The sequence below is a fragment of the Pristis pectinata genome, chromosome 26 (genome assembly GCF_009764475.1).
Source record: "Pristis pectinata isolate sPriPec2 chromosome 26, sPriPec2.1.pri, whole genome shotgun sequence".
Classification (NCBI taxonomy): domain Eukaryota; kingdom Metazoa; phylum Chordata; class Chondrichthyes; order Rhinopristiformes; family Pristidae; genus Pristis; species Pristis pectinata.
In genome coordinates this window covers 13573032-13587687 of record NC_067430.1, presented here as the reverse complement: position 1 = coordinate 13587687, position 14656 = coordinate 13573032, and the positions used below count along the sequence as shown (strand labels likewise).

General features: G+C 42.7%; 1 protein-coding gene across 4 annotated transcripts in view; it reads right to left on the bottom strand.

Annotated features, from left to right (window-relative positions):
• rimkla (ribosomal modification protein rimK-like family member A) overlaps positions 1–7843 on the bottom strand; it is a 56501-nt gene extending 48658 nt beyond the window's left edge. The window contains exons 1-2 of one of the 4 annotated variants that reach the window (XM_052039577.1): positions 7654–7843; positions 6218–6571 (exon numbers count right to left, since the gene is read on the bottom strand). In XM_052039577.1, coding sequence (XP_051895537.1) covers positions 6218–6380 — 163 coding nt within the window. In that variant the 5' untranslated portion in view covers positions 6381–6571; positions 7654–7843. Of the gene's footprint in view, positions 1–6217; positions 6572–6765; positions 7119–7530; positions 7549–7653 lie in introns of those variants that run through there. The other 3 variants (XM_052039578.1, XM_052039575.1, XM_052039576.1) reach the window with 3 other exon arrangements.
• Positions 7844–14656: the final 6813 nt, after the last annotated feature.

Sequence of the window (14656 nt, the reverse complement as noted above, 5' to 3'; positions counted from 1 at the left end):
GCCTCTTAGCTGAAGCCTCATAGCCAAAGCCTCAGCACTTTGACCTCAAACACTGCACTTACAACTCAAACATGGCCACTCCCAAAATAGCCATTCTGCTACACCCTAACTTCCTTTTATACCTGCAAAACAAGTTTTAAACTCTGCACGCTCCTTATTTAGGAGCATTTAACATCAATTACAATATAAGAAAAGGTATAAATCAAAATGGGGGGTGTAAAAAGAGCAATGTAATAATTTTGGAAGATTTTAGCCTTCATGTAGATTGGGTTGGAAAGGGTTTTGTATAAGAACAAATTCATAGAGTGCATTTGGGATAGTGTCCTAGAGCAATACCTTATGGAACCAACCAGATAACCAGCAATCTTGGATCTGGTAATAAATAATGGCCTCAGCCGAAGAAGCAGAGATCATAGCATGATAGAATTTTGCATTTGGTTTGGGGGTGAGAAATTTAGGTTGAAAATAACTGTCTTTAGCTTAAAGGGAACTACAATGAAATGAAGGTAGAGTTGACTAAAGTGGACTGGGCCAATAGATTAGCAGAAGAGATAGCGGGCAAGCAGTTGCAGACATTTATTGTGATGTACAGCAAAAATATGTAGCACAAAGGACAAAAGATTCTAAGGGAGGAATGAACCTTAATTCTTCCTTGGTTAACCAAGGAAGTCAAGAAAAATATCAAGTTAAAAGAGAAAGTATACAAGGAGGCAAAAGTTAATAGTACACCTGACAAGTGGGATAAATTCAATGTCCAGCAAAGGAGAGAGTCAAAATGAACAACCTCATATTTTCTCACATTGTACTCCAATTGCCAAATTTTTATCCACTCATTCAAGTCATCAGTATCTCTCTGCAAACTGTTTGCATCATCCTGGCAACTTACCTTCCCACCGAATTTTGTGTTATTGTCAAATTTGGCTAATGTTCATTTGCTTCCTTCATTCAAGTCATAATATTGTAAACAATTCAGAGCCCAACAAAGGAAAGAAAAACTGGGGGGAGGGGCAAACTAGTACCATCAACATCACTGAAATATATTAGGAAACCTGAAGGGTCCAAAGGCTAATAAGTCCCCTGGCCTGAATGGCTTGCATCCTAGGATCCTAAAATAAGTAACTACAAGGATACAAAAGACATACTAGTTATAATTTTAGAAAAATCCTTAGATTCTGAAGTATCAGAGGACTGGAAAACTGCCGACATGAGACTTCTATTCAAAAAAATGGAGGGAGGCAAGAAGTATAGTATGATTACCCTAACATATATTGTTGGGAAAAATGTTGTAAACAATCATTAAGGAAGTAACAGAAAACATTTAGAAAATCATAATATAATCAAGCAGAGTCAACATGGCTTTTGAAGGGGAAATTGTGCCTAACAATTTTTTTTCAAAAAGTGTTTCAAAGAAGTCTCAACCACAGTAGATAGAGGAGAACAAATATACTATATTTGGACTTGAGGAAGGCATTCTAAATGGTGCCTCACAAAAGGTGAAACATAAGAGTCCAAGGTGCTGCAGGTAATATATTGGTATGGATAGAGGATTGGTTAACAGGCAAGAAGGAGCAAGTAAGGATAAGGGGGTCATTCCTGCATTGTAAGCCATAAGACCAAAAGATATAGGAGCAGAATTAGGCCATTCAGCCCATCAAGTCTGCTCTGCCATTCAATCATGGCTGATTTTTTTTCCAACCCCATTCTTCCACCTTCTTCCTGTAACCTTTAGCCCCTTTACCAATCAAGAACCTATCAATCGCTGCCTTAAATATGCTCAATGACTTGGCCTCCACAGCCCTCTGTGGCAATGAATTCCACAGATTCACCACCCTCTGGATGAAGAAATTCCTCTTCATTTCTGTTCTAAAGGGACCTCAGTTGATTCTGAAGCTGTGCCCTCAGATCCCAGACTCTCTTACTAATGGAAACATTCTCTTCACGTCCACTCCATCCAGGCATTTCAGTATCTGGTAGGTTTCAAGGAGATCTCCCTTCATCCTTCGGAAGTCCGAGTACAGGCTCAGAGATTAAATGCTCCTCAAACATTAGCCTTTCATTCCTGGGATCAATCTTGTGAACTTCCTGTGGACCCTCTCCAGAGCCAGCATACCTTTTCTTAGATACAGGGGCAAAATTGCTCACAATATTCCAAATGCGGTCTGATCAATGCCTTATAAAGTCTCAGTAGTACATCCTTGCTTTTATATTCTAGTCCTCTCGAAATGCATGCTAACATTGCATTTGTCTTCTTTACTACCGACTCAGCCTGAAAGTTAATCTTAACAGAAAACATAACTGGGACTTCCAAGTCCCTTTGCACCTCCAATTTCTGAATTCTCTCCCCCATTTAGAAAATAGTCTATAACTTTATTCTTCCTACCAAAGTGCATAACCCCACACATCCCTCCATTCTATTCCATCTGCCACTTTTTTTTTAACCCACTCTCCCAACCTGTCCAAGATCTTCTGCAGACTCCCTGCCTTCGCAACACAACCTGTCCTTCCACCTATCTTGGTGTCATCTGCAAACTTAGCCATAATGCCATCAGTTCCTTCATCTAGATCACTAATGTACAAAGTGAGAAGATGTAGTTCCAACACTGACCCCTGTGGAATTCCACTAGTCACCACCAGCCATCCTGAACAGAACCCCTTTATCTCCACTCTGACTTCTGCTGGTCAGCCGATCTTCCATCCATGCTAGAAGATGGATATGTCACATGTGCATATGTCACTGTGGCATATCACAGAGATCAATGCTAGGACTGCAATTGTTTACAATATTATGACTTGAATGACGGAAGTGAATGAACATTAGCCAAATTTGACAATAACACAAAATTCGGTGGGAAGGTAAATTGCGAGGAGGATGCAAACAGTTTGCAGGGAGGTATCGATGACTTGAGTGAGTGGATAAAAATTTGACAATTGGAGTATAATGTGGGAAAATAGGAGGTTGTTCATTTTGAAAGGAAGAGCAAAAGAACAGAGCATTATTCAAATTGAAGAAAACTGCAGAAAGCTGCAGCACAAAGGGATTTGTGGGTCCGTATGCATGAAACACAGAAAGCTCGCACACAGGTGCAGCTGTAATAGGGAAGGCTAATGGAACGTTGGCACTCATTTCAAGGATGTTGGAGTCCTACTGCAACTGTTCATAGCACAACTGAGACAACATCTGCAAACAGATTTGTTTTCCCTATTTCAAGAAAGATATTTCATTGGAGGGGTCTGGGTATGGAGGGATTGTCTCCTGGGGAAAGATTAAACAGGCTGGATCTCTGCTCATTGGAGCTAAGAATAAGAGGTGATATTCTTTAAACATTCTTGACGATTCCTAGGGGGGATATACAGGATAAATGCTGAAAGGATGAGAGAGTCCAGAATCAGAGGCCATGGTCTCAGAGTATGGTTGCCCATTCAAGACAGAAATGAGGAAGATAAATTTATTTTATTTCTTTTAGAGTCAGAGTTGTGCGCACAGAAACAGACCCTTTGGCCCATCATGTCCATGCCGACCTTTTTACCCATCTACAATGGGCCTGTATCCTTCTATGCCTTGCCTATTTAAGTGCCTGTCTACATGTCTCTCAAATGTAGTGACTGTATCTGACTCCACCATCTCCTCCAGCAGCAAGTTCCAATATCAACTACTCGGTGTTTAAAACTACCCCTCAAATCTCCTTTATAACTCTATTTCAACTATACCCTCTTGTTATTAATACCCCCACCATGACTGTCTACCCTATCTATGCCTCTTATAATTTTATACACCTCTATCAGGTCAGCCCTCAGGGAAAACAAATCCTGCCTATTCAATCTCTCCCAGTAACTAAAGTCCTCCAATCATCCCTGTGAATCTCCTCAGAGAGCTGTGCATATTTGATACTCCTTGTTATGTTTAAAACCGAGATGGATTTCAAATCAGTAAAATAATCGATGATTATGAGTAAAGGACAGGAAAGTGGACAATCTTATTGAATGGCAGAGGAGGTTCAAAGCCTCCCCAGTTCAAATTCTTAATAGTCTTAGAGATACTTTCCAGGCAACTTCTTTCCACTAATGCCCTTCCATAAGGAGGCTGTCTCCTCTGCATTCTGTCCTTCAAAAGTGTACGTAGGTTCCTGTTCCCTACCAACTTCCCCATACCATAGGCTTATTCCTTACCAAACCTTCCTGGTAGCTGGGAGAATGCTGGCTGCATGTGGTGACTCTTTAAGGGATGCTTCTTGAAGTCAGACATGCAAGGAAAGGTGAATTAGATTTTTGGTGCCCCTTCGTTTTCAGATGTTATTTCCCTTTTTTCCTAGTAATTTCTGATTTGAATAACATGGAACTATTTTTTTGTATAATTGCTGCTGGTACTTAAGGCCAATTAATTCTAAGGGGGGGGGGGGTGGAGCTTCTGCTGAAACCACCTGATGGAAAAGTGGCTAGGATCCCAGTTTGGCTCAATCTACCAGTGACTTCTGCAGCATTCTGCCTATGATCACAAGGAAGATGAACTTGATCCTTTAAATAACTTTCAATTTGAACCTTCAGCACCATTAAAAGCCAATTATTTTTTTCCTGAGAGGACCAACCCAATCATAAATCTACTCACAATGGCACAAAATAAAAATTTGGATATTACACTGATAGTTACATCATCTGGCCAATCCTGACACCAGAAAAAGTGGTGAGGTGCACAAATTACACATCCCAAAGAAGAACCCATGCTTACTAACAACAGGTGTCAACTCAGGTCAACTCATTCTGTTACTGTCATTGCACCAATCATGCCTAGCAAGATTGCAGTGTGTGTTAAATACAATGTGTGTGTCAATTTTCCATTTTAGTACTACAGTTTGTTAAAAAATTCAAACTCTTATTTTATCACGAATTGAAAACTGTAGCTGCAATCACAAATTATGTAACATTTGTAGATTTGCAAAATTATGCTAAAAACATTACAGGACACAGTACATGAAATCAGTACCTCCTTACACCTACCTAATGGTTGTATTAATAATTTCTATTTTGACCCACATGCATTCACCATTCGAAAGAAAGGTTTAAATTAACTTCTGCAAAATAATACAACTAAATCCATTACCTGCAAGTCCTTTCAGTCATTTTGAAAATATTAAATAACTTCATAAGAATGGATGCTTTACAAAAAAAAATCCAGGGTGTTCCATCCAGATTTTGTGTAACATAGATAGCAATGTGCTTTAATAGTGTAATAGAGTGAAGAGCTAGCACCATGAAGAATGAACAAAGAAAAATCTTTTCAACAGTACAAAACATTGAGATTCGAAAAATCCTGTTTCAGTATTCACACAATGCAAAGAAAAGGCTTCTTTCTACTTCTCAATATATTTGTGCCTAACTTGACTCCCTGAAAGAGCTTCTTGAAGTGATAGCTGGAAAAAATCTGGTCGTTGTGCTACAGCTCAAATTACTGCTGTATTAACAGGTCATGATGCAGACTCTACATTAGCGATGATTAAATGCAGACTGGCCAGCCACTTTGCAGAACACTAATTCATTTTTTAAAATGGGACCCCAAGCTTCTGATTCACTGATGCTTTAATTCTCTGTCCAACTCCCACTGACCTCCTATATAATAAAGCAAGCACAAAGATTAGCACCTCATCTTTTGACCAGATACACTAGAGCAATTCATGCTCAATGCTGAATTCAACAATTTCAGATAAATTTGCTACTCCCACTTTCATCTTTTTGGACACCTATTATACTTTTATTTGTCCATTATAATACGGTCCCGGTTTGCCATACATTATCACTTCTTTTCTCATTTATTCTCTCTTCTTCCACCCTATTTTCATCTGCATTTTAAAGCTTATTAAATGTAACTATCTTTCCAGTTTTGATGAAAGTCACAAGCCCGAAATGTCAACTCTCTCTCACCCCCCCCCCCACCCCCAAGCTGCTGTCTGGCAGGCATTTCCAGCATTTTCTGTTTTTACTTCAACCACGTTTAATTGTGCAAAATACGTGAGACCAGTAACGAGAGAAAGGAGAAAACTGATCTGCTAAAGGTGTCAGCATATTTGGAAAGCAATGAATTGAAATGGGGAAAGAAGCCTGTTCATACTGGACAGTAATGTGGATACAGATAAAAATAACAAGGATCAAAATTTCGGAGAATGTAACAAATGAACGCAAGTGATCAATTATCTTGAAATGGGTACACACTGATGATATTACATACCCAAAGCTCCCTGCTCGATGGTGATGACGATCTCGTCCATCAAGACCATGCGAAACTCGACCTCCTCCTCGGCACATTTCTGCCGGAGTGCGCGTTCGATCTCCTGCTGAGGGTAATCCTGCAGGATCCTGCGATCTGTCACGAACCAGACGCGGGCGGACATGATTCGCACAACAAAACGGTCAGCCCAATAATCACCAGAGAGAACGGTGGTCGGGGAGCGGGAGGCGGTGATTGATGAGGAGCGGAGCCAGCCTGAGGCAGCGGTCTGGGATGGAGGGACGGAGGGGCGGGCGCCACTTCTCCGCCCGCGGGCTCCGATCCTCCTCAGTCGCCCAGGGCGAGCAAGACAGCCTGTGAAAGGGGAAAGGGGAAGGGAAGGGGGGGGGGGGGGAAGAGGGAGAGAGAAAAACACACGCTGTCGTTAAACCGGGAGTAGGTGTCAGTCCCGACCCGCGGCTTAACCGGTGGGTGATCGATAGCTGACGAGGGGAAGGGGAGGTAAAGGTGGAGGTTACGGGGAAGAAAAGGACACGGCTTCTACTCACTCTCTCCCCTCACACAATTACATTAAAGAGAAAAATCTCGAACCGCCAGAAGGGAAGGGTTGTCCCCTCCCTCCTTCGATGCCCTTTAACGGGACGGATAACGGTTATTTCCTTTGTTCGGCAATTGTTGAGGCGACTTTCCCTCTCCCGGCGTGCGAGTGGCTCCTCGGTCGCTCGGTAATCGCGGAGTGTGTGTGTGTGTGCGCAGGGACCGCGCCAGGCGCCTGCCTCTCGGTTTTGTTGTGAGTTAGTGAGGCGACCCGTGGAGGGGAGGCGGGGCGCGACGGCGCGGCCAGGGTTTGGTGGCGGGGAGGGGAAGGGAAGGGAAGGGAAGGGGGGGGGGGGGGAGAGAGGGGGCGGGGAAGTGGGTCAGGAGGCGAAACGGCCGTCCAGTGCGCAGGCGCCCAGCATCCCTGTGGAGTTTTTTTCTCTCTTCTCTCCCCCCCCCCCAGCTCCCCCCTCCCTCCCCCCCTCCGGTTCGAGGCGCGCGAACAGCCGGCGGGGCGGAATCACCTCCGCGAGCGCGCGCGCTGGTCGACCGGAGCGCGCGTGACCCCCCAACGTGTTGGACACCCGCGCGCGTGAGAATTCTCGCCCGCGGCTGCCCCGCGCACGCGCACTCCAGGCCTGCGCCCGTCAATCAAAACCTCCCTTCGTTCTCTTTCTTCCTCACCCCCCCCACCTTAAAAAACCGACCCCTATGTTTCTCTGCACTTCGTGAACGTGCGCCCCTCCCTTCATGCATTGGCATCTGCGTCTGCATACCCGGGGTACTGGAGTGTGGACCTCTCACCCGTCATCTAATGCACTGTCAATTTCTACAAAAGAATAATCTATTTTGATGCATCTCTCCCTGTTTAAAAAAATTAAACTGGATCTGCAACTCACTGCTGGCACCTGATCGACGCTGACACGTCTGGGTGACAATTCGCGTGTTTTGCAGCTTCTTCTGTGGGCGGGGACGTCTCGGGTATGCGCTCCTCCAGAACGAGAAAAGTAGTCCTTGCTCCAAAGTAGGGATTTCGCATGTGTGTTTGGTATGGAGACAGTGGATGTAGCGTCTGGTCGTGGGAACTGGACAGAACCCGTTGTAACCAGAGACACGGAAGATGCGTGTTGTTAGGCAAAATATTGCCAGAAGAACAATGTGGTCTCAAGACAATTTGCAAATACTTTGCAAATGCATTATTTTTGTTGCAAGCGAATTCTCCCGATAGAAACTTTACAGCAATTTTTAAACGTGACATTGCTTTCTGGTGGTTGATGCGATTTGTGCTTCGTACGATCTGCATCATTAAAACATGGCAACGTGGGGAAATTATCGTTCTTTTTACCTGTACGAACCATGCAATTTTTTAAAAAACTCAGTTGATCTGAATCCCTCTTCACAAAATGTTGAAACAAGTAGTCGTTTGTTGTTCAAGCAAAACAATGTAATGCGTTGCGTGACTGTGACCCAGCCAAAGGAGATATTAGCATGGATGACAATAAAAGGTAGCTTTAAAAAAAAGTTGAATGCAGAAAGAAGCATTCTGATGAAGGGATATCGACCTGAAACGTTAACCGTTTCCGTCTCTACATGTGCTGTTTGACCTGCTGAGGATCCCCTGCAATTTCTGTTTTCATCTCAGATTTTAAGTGTTTTAAGAGAGGGAGGCAGAGAACATAGAAGAAGAAATTCTAGGGATTAAAACATAGTTAACTGAACAAATCATTGCAGTTGCCGGAAAGGAGAAGTGTGCAAAGCAAGTCCAGAAGCGGAAGGCCAGAGGAACAGTACAATAAAACAGAAATTGCTGGAAACACTCAGCAGGTTCGCAGCGCGGAAAGAGAAACGGAGTTAACGTTTCAGGTCTTTTGTCAAAACTGAAAACGCTGATCAAAGATGATGTTGCAAGGCTAGAGGAAGTTACAGAAAAGAAAAAACGGACCAAGCTGTGAACGGATTTAAACAGGATAAGAATTTTAAATGCAAACAGAAATGTTGGAAATAATCAGCGAGTCGGGCAGCATCTGTGCAGAGTTAAGCGGAGTTAATGTTTCAGGTCCATGACTTTCCAATGATAATTTGAAGAAGTTAAAGAGTAGGTAATAGAGAAGGTAATTAATAGGAATGAAGAAAAGAAATGAACTATCTGTGATAGGATGGAGCCCAATGGTGACTCAAGTATATGGTTCCCTGTAAGTGGCATCGCAGGTCGACACAGTGGTGAAGAAGGCTTTTGGCATGCTGGCCTTCATCAATCAGGGCATTGCATATAGGAGTTGGGATGTTATGTTGCAATTGTACAAGACATTGGTGAGGCCACATTTGGAATATTGTGTTTAGTATTTGTCATTGTGCTATAGGAAAGATGCCATTAATCTGGAAAGAGTGCAGAGGAGATTTATGAGGATGTTGCCGAGATTAGAGGGACTGAGTTATGAAGAGAGGCTGAGCAGCTTGAGACTTCTTTCATTGGAGTATAGGAGAACAAGGGTGATCTTATAAAGGTGTATAAAATCATGAGGGGCATAGATAGGGTCAACAACAATTTATTTCCCCACCTGTTTCCTGTTCCAATTTTTTCCCTAAAAAGATAGAATATTAATTTGTATTGGGTTACTAACATAACATAAAGGTAGTAAACTGTGTGGATGCAGCAGATATAATAATATGAGAGCAACAAGTGTGACCCATAATGGCATATGGATTAAGAACCATTGACAGTGTTTTTCCCAGGGTTGGGGAATCAAGAACTAGAGGGCACAGGTTTAAGGTGAGAGCAGAGAATTAATAGGAACCTGAGGGGAAACTTTTTCACCCAGAGGGTGGTCCATATCTGGAAATGAGCTGCCAGAGGAAGTGGTTGAGGCAGATATATTAACAATATTTAAAAGGTACCTGGACAGGTACATGGATAGGAAAGGTGTAGAAGGATATAGACCAAACATGGGTAAATGGAACTAGCTTAGATGGGAATCTTGGTCGGCATGGAACAGTTGGGCTGAAGGGTCTGTTTTCATGCTGTATGACTCTAATGATGCAAACAGTGTTGTTGCTGGCTGAGAAAGAATGACGGCTTGGTGGTTGTAGGGGATCTTCCTGAAGGAGGTGTGAGTAGAAGGAGTGAGGACAGAGGAGAGAAAAATGCTGGCCTGTTCTAATACAAACTGGAATCAACGTTGTCTCCAAACTCCATGAAATCACATGACATGAAGTTGAGCATGGGTCAGGAAACTCTCCTGATTACTGCCTTTTGTCCTCTCTCAGTTGATGAAACGGTACTGCTCTATGTTGAGCAATACTCAAAACAAGCACTGAGGGTAGGAGTAGCACAGAATCTACTCTGGGTGCAAGTCTTCAATTATCATAAACAGGAGTAGCTCATACCCAGCTGCTTAACCTTATCCTCTTTAAACTACCTGTGACTGATGCATCTGTCCATTAAAGCATTGATAGGAATGACCACTGGATAGCCTTTGTGAGAAAGTCCCATCTTTACATCAAGGACACCCTCCATAATGTGTGGCTTAACCCTGATCCTAAATGGGATAGGCACAGAACAGATCTGGTAGTTCAAAACTAGGAATCCATGAGGCATTGTGGATCATCAGCAAAACGTATTCAAGCATTATCTGTAACTCAATGGCAGGCAAATTCTTGCTCTGCCACTATTATCAAGCCAGGGATTAATGCTAGGTCCATAAGAAGTGCAGGCATGCATAACTGTGTGGCGCCAACATAAAGAAGCTGCAACACAGGACATGATGCTTGCTAAACAGCTAAGCCAGAGTTAAGCAATCTACAACTGAAAGATCAGATCAGTGCTCTGCAGTCCAGTCATATCCAGTTTTGAATGGTAGCAGACAGTTAAACAGCTAACAGTGAGGAAAAGGATGCAAGAAAGCCCTGTCCTCATGGAGTTAAATCATGGCAAAACCAGCATTGAAGTGTCAATGACAAAACTGTGGCATTTGCAACCTTCTGTAGCCAGAAATGCATAGAGGGTGATCTATCTCTGCTTCCTCCTGAGGTTTGCACTGTCACAGAATACTCCAGTCAGTTCGATTCACTCATATGATATAAAGTGCTGAGAGCATTGAATGCAACAAAAACCATGGAACCGGATAACTCCCAGCTTTAGTATTGAGGACCTGCACTCCAGAGGTCCCCCTCTAGCCAAACGGTTCTAGCACAGTTACAGCACTGGCCTCAGTCCAAAACTGTTATAAAGCAGTTATAAAACAGTTATCAGTCCCTGCAGTTATAAGACTCTTGAACAGACCTCTTATATGATAAAACTGAAATCCTGATCTCTTAATTTACCTCATCATGGCCTTTGCACTTTATTTGTCTACCTGCATTGCACTTTCTCTGTAACTGTAACACTATATTCTGCATTCTGTTTTTTTTTCTCTGTTATTGTTTTCCTTTCGTACTATCTCAATGTACTTATGTATAGAATGATCTGTCTGGATGGCATGCCAACAAAAGCTTTTCACTGTATCTCGGTGATGGTAACTCACCAGTAATCTGCTCACGGATGCTCAGTGTAGATTTGCCAGGATAGCTTAGCTCCCCACACTGTGTAGCAGTCATCCCTACTAATAATATAATGGAAAGATGCAGTAGGTAGTGAGGTGAGCTGCATGTCTAATAACTTTATACTTTGCATTGATTCTCTTACCATCTTTTACAGATCCAGTGATAGCGGAGTCTAACACGTTGCCTGTAAGGTATGAATCTGAATATGACAATGTCTTGCAGTTGCTTGTTTAGTCTTTGGGATGACTCTCTCTGTTCGGGTGCATCTCCAGAAGAACTCTGCAGGGTTGATTGAGCTGGGAGCTTGAATCCAGTGACAAGATAACCATCCATCCATTCACCCCCACAGATGCTGCTCGACCCACCGAGTTCCTCCAGCAGATTGTTTGGTTACACATCCAGTTTTATTCTTATTATGTTTTCATGTAGCTGTGGATACACTGCGTGGCTTGCGGGGATTCAGCCATATTGATCTGTCTTCAGCTTTCTACACTGGTTCAGTGGATCTCCACATGCTTGAAGAACAAGACCTCATCCTTCTGGACCAGGCTTACCAATTCCAGATAATGATTTACGTACCATTTACACCTCTTCTAGACCAGTCTTTTATTTCCTTATTTGTCCCATGAACATCAACTTTGGCCTTGCACAATCTTCTCTATTCTCATTCACTTTCTGCTATCTTCCATTCCAGCACAAGCATAAGAAAATAAGAAATAAAAGCAGGAATGGGCTATTTGACCCCTCAAACCAGCTACACCATTCTACAAGATCATGGCTGATCTTTCTACTTCACACAACATTTTCCAGCCCTGTTTCCCTATCTCTTAATTCCTTTAATATTCAGAAATCTATCAACCTCTGCTTTGAATACAATCAATAATTGCGCCTGTACAGCCTTCTGGGTAAGAGAGTTCTGAAGATCCCCTGCCCTTTGAATCAAGAAATTTCTCCTCATTTCAGTTCTAAATGACTGAGCCCTTATTTTGAGAACATTACCTTAGTTCTTATCTCCTTGGCCAGGAGAAACATCTTCTTTGCATCCACATTGCCAAGCCCCCAATGAATCTTAAACATTTCAAAGACGTCACCTCTCATTTTTCCAAACCCTGACATAATCTCTTATGTCAGACCTGCTATCCTGGAATAAGTCTGATAAATCTTCACTACACTCCCTCTACAGAAAGTATATAATTTCTTAGATAAGAACTCAAAATTGTACACGACACTCCAGGTGAATCTCACCAAGATCCTATATAATTGTGATAAGACATATTTATTTTTGTATTCAAATCCTCTTGCAATAAAGACCAACATACCATCTACCTTCCTAATTATCTTCTGCACCTGTCGGTTTGATTTTTCAGTGATTTATGTACATGGACATCCTGGTTCCTTTAAGCATCAACTTTACTTATTTTAAAAGTACTTAGCATTTCTGTTTCCTCTGCCAGTGTTTAACCTCACATTTGTCTACAATGTACTCCACTTGCCATGTTGTTGACTCTTCACTAAGCTTGCCTATATTCCCTTGAAGCCTCTTTGCATCCTTATCACACAGCGGGTGGTGGATATATGGAACGAGCTGTCAGAGGAAGTTGTAGAGGCGGGTACAGTTACAATGTTTAAAAGACATTTTAGACATGTAAATGGATAGGAAAGGTTTAGAGGGATATGGGTCAAACACAGACAAATGAGACTAGCTCAGGTAGACAACTTGGTCGGCATGGATGAGTTGGGCTGAAGGGCCTGTGCTGTATAACTCTATGACCCTATTCACATTTTCACTTACTTTCCTGACATCACCAAACTTGGAACTATCCGGAGTTCAATCCGGAGAAGTGTGAGGTGGTACAGTTTGGAAAGACAAACTCCAGGGCAGAGTACTGGGTAAATGGCAGAGTACTGGGTAAATGGCAAAGTACTTGGCAGTGTAGAGGAGCAGAAAGATCTGGGGGTTCATATTCACAGTTCATTGAAAGTTGCCTCACAAGTGGAAAGAGCAGTTAAGAAGGCCAATAGGATGTTGGCTTTCATAAATCGCGGGATTGAGTTTAAGAGCCGCGAGGTGATGATGCAGCTTTACAAAACTCTAGTTAGGCCACACTTAGAGTACTGTGTTCAGTTCTGGTCGTCTCATTATAGGAAGGATGTGGAGGCGTTGGAGAGGGTGCAGAGGAGATTTACCAGGATGTTGCCTGGATTAGAGAGTGTTGAATATGAGGAGAGGCTTAAAGTGCTAGGGCTTTATTCACTGGAAAGGAGGAGGATGAGAGGAGACATGATAGAGGTATATAAAATATTGAGAGGAATAGATAGAGTAGACAGTCAGCGCCTCCTTCCCAGGGCACCAATGCTCGACGAGAGGGCATGGCTTTAAGGTTATGGGTGGGAGGTTCAGGGGAGATGTCAGGGGGAGGTTTTTCACCCAGAGAGTGGTTGGTGCATGGAATACACTGCCTGGGGTGGTGGTGGAGGCAGATACATTGGACAGGTTCAAGAGCTTGTTGGATAGGCATATGGAGGAATGTGAGATGGAGGGGTATGCGGGAGGAAGGGGTTAGGTAGTGTGAAGGTGGTTTGATGGACGGCACAACATGGTGGGCCGAATGGCCTGTTTTGTGCTGTATGGTTCTATTACATTGGGCCCCCTCAGTCAACGCATCAACATAAATTGTGAATAGTGAGGCCCAAGCACAGATCCCTGTGATGCACTGCTGGCCACACAGTGCAAACCCGAAAAAGAAATTTCTATTTCTACTCTTTGTTTTCTTTGTGGTAATCAACTCTCAGTCCACACTAGTACATTGCCCCCAATTCCATTCTCTCTAATCCTATTCACCAAACTTCTATGTGGGACTTTATTGAAAGACTGATGAAAATTGAAGTATATCACATCCACATAACTCCCATCATCTACTCCACTGGATACATTTCAAAAAATTCCAATAGATTAATCAAACATAATTTCCCTTTCATAAACCCATGTTGACCCCGCTCAAATATATTATTTTCTTGATATATTTTTTACTATAAAATCCTATCAATGCCGGGCTAATAGTTTGGCAGTTCCCTGTTTTTCTTCCTCTCTGTCCTTTCTTAAATAGTGGGGTCACATTTGCTACCCTCCAATCTGCAGGAATCATTCCAGAATCAATAGTTCAAAAGAGGAGTATCCCCACTATCTCTTTAGCCACCTCTTGCAAACTCTGGAGGGATATAGCTAGTTGGGATTTATCAATTTTCAAGCTCGTTAACTTATCTTGTAATATATCTTTGCTAATACTTATTTCTTGTATTTCCTCACTTACACAGTACCATTGGTTCTCCAATATTTCAGGGAGTTTTTTTTGTGTTCTTCCA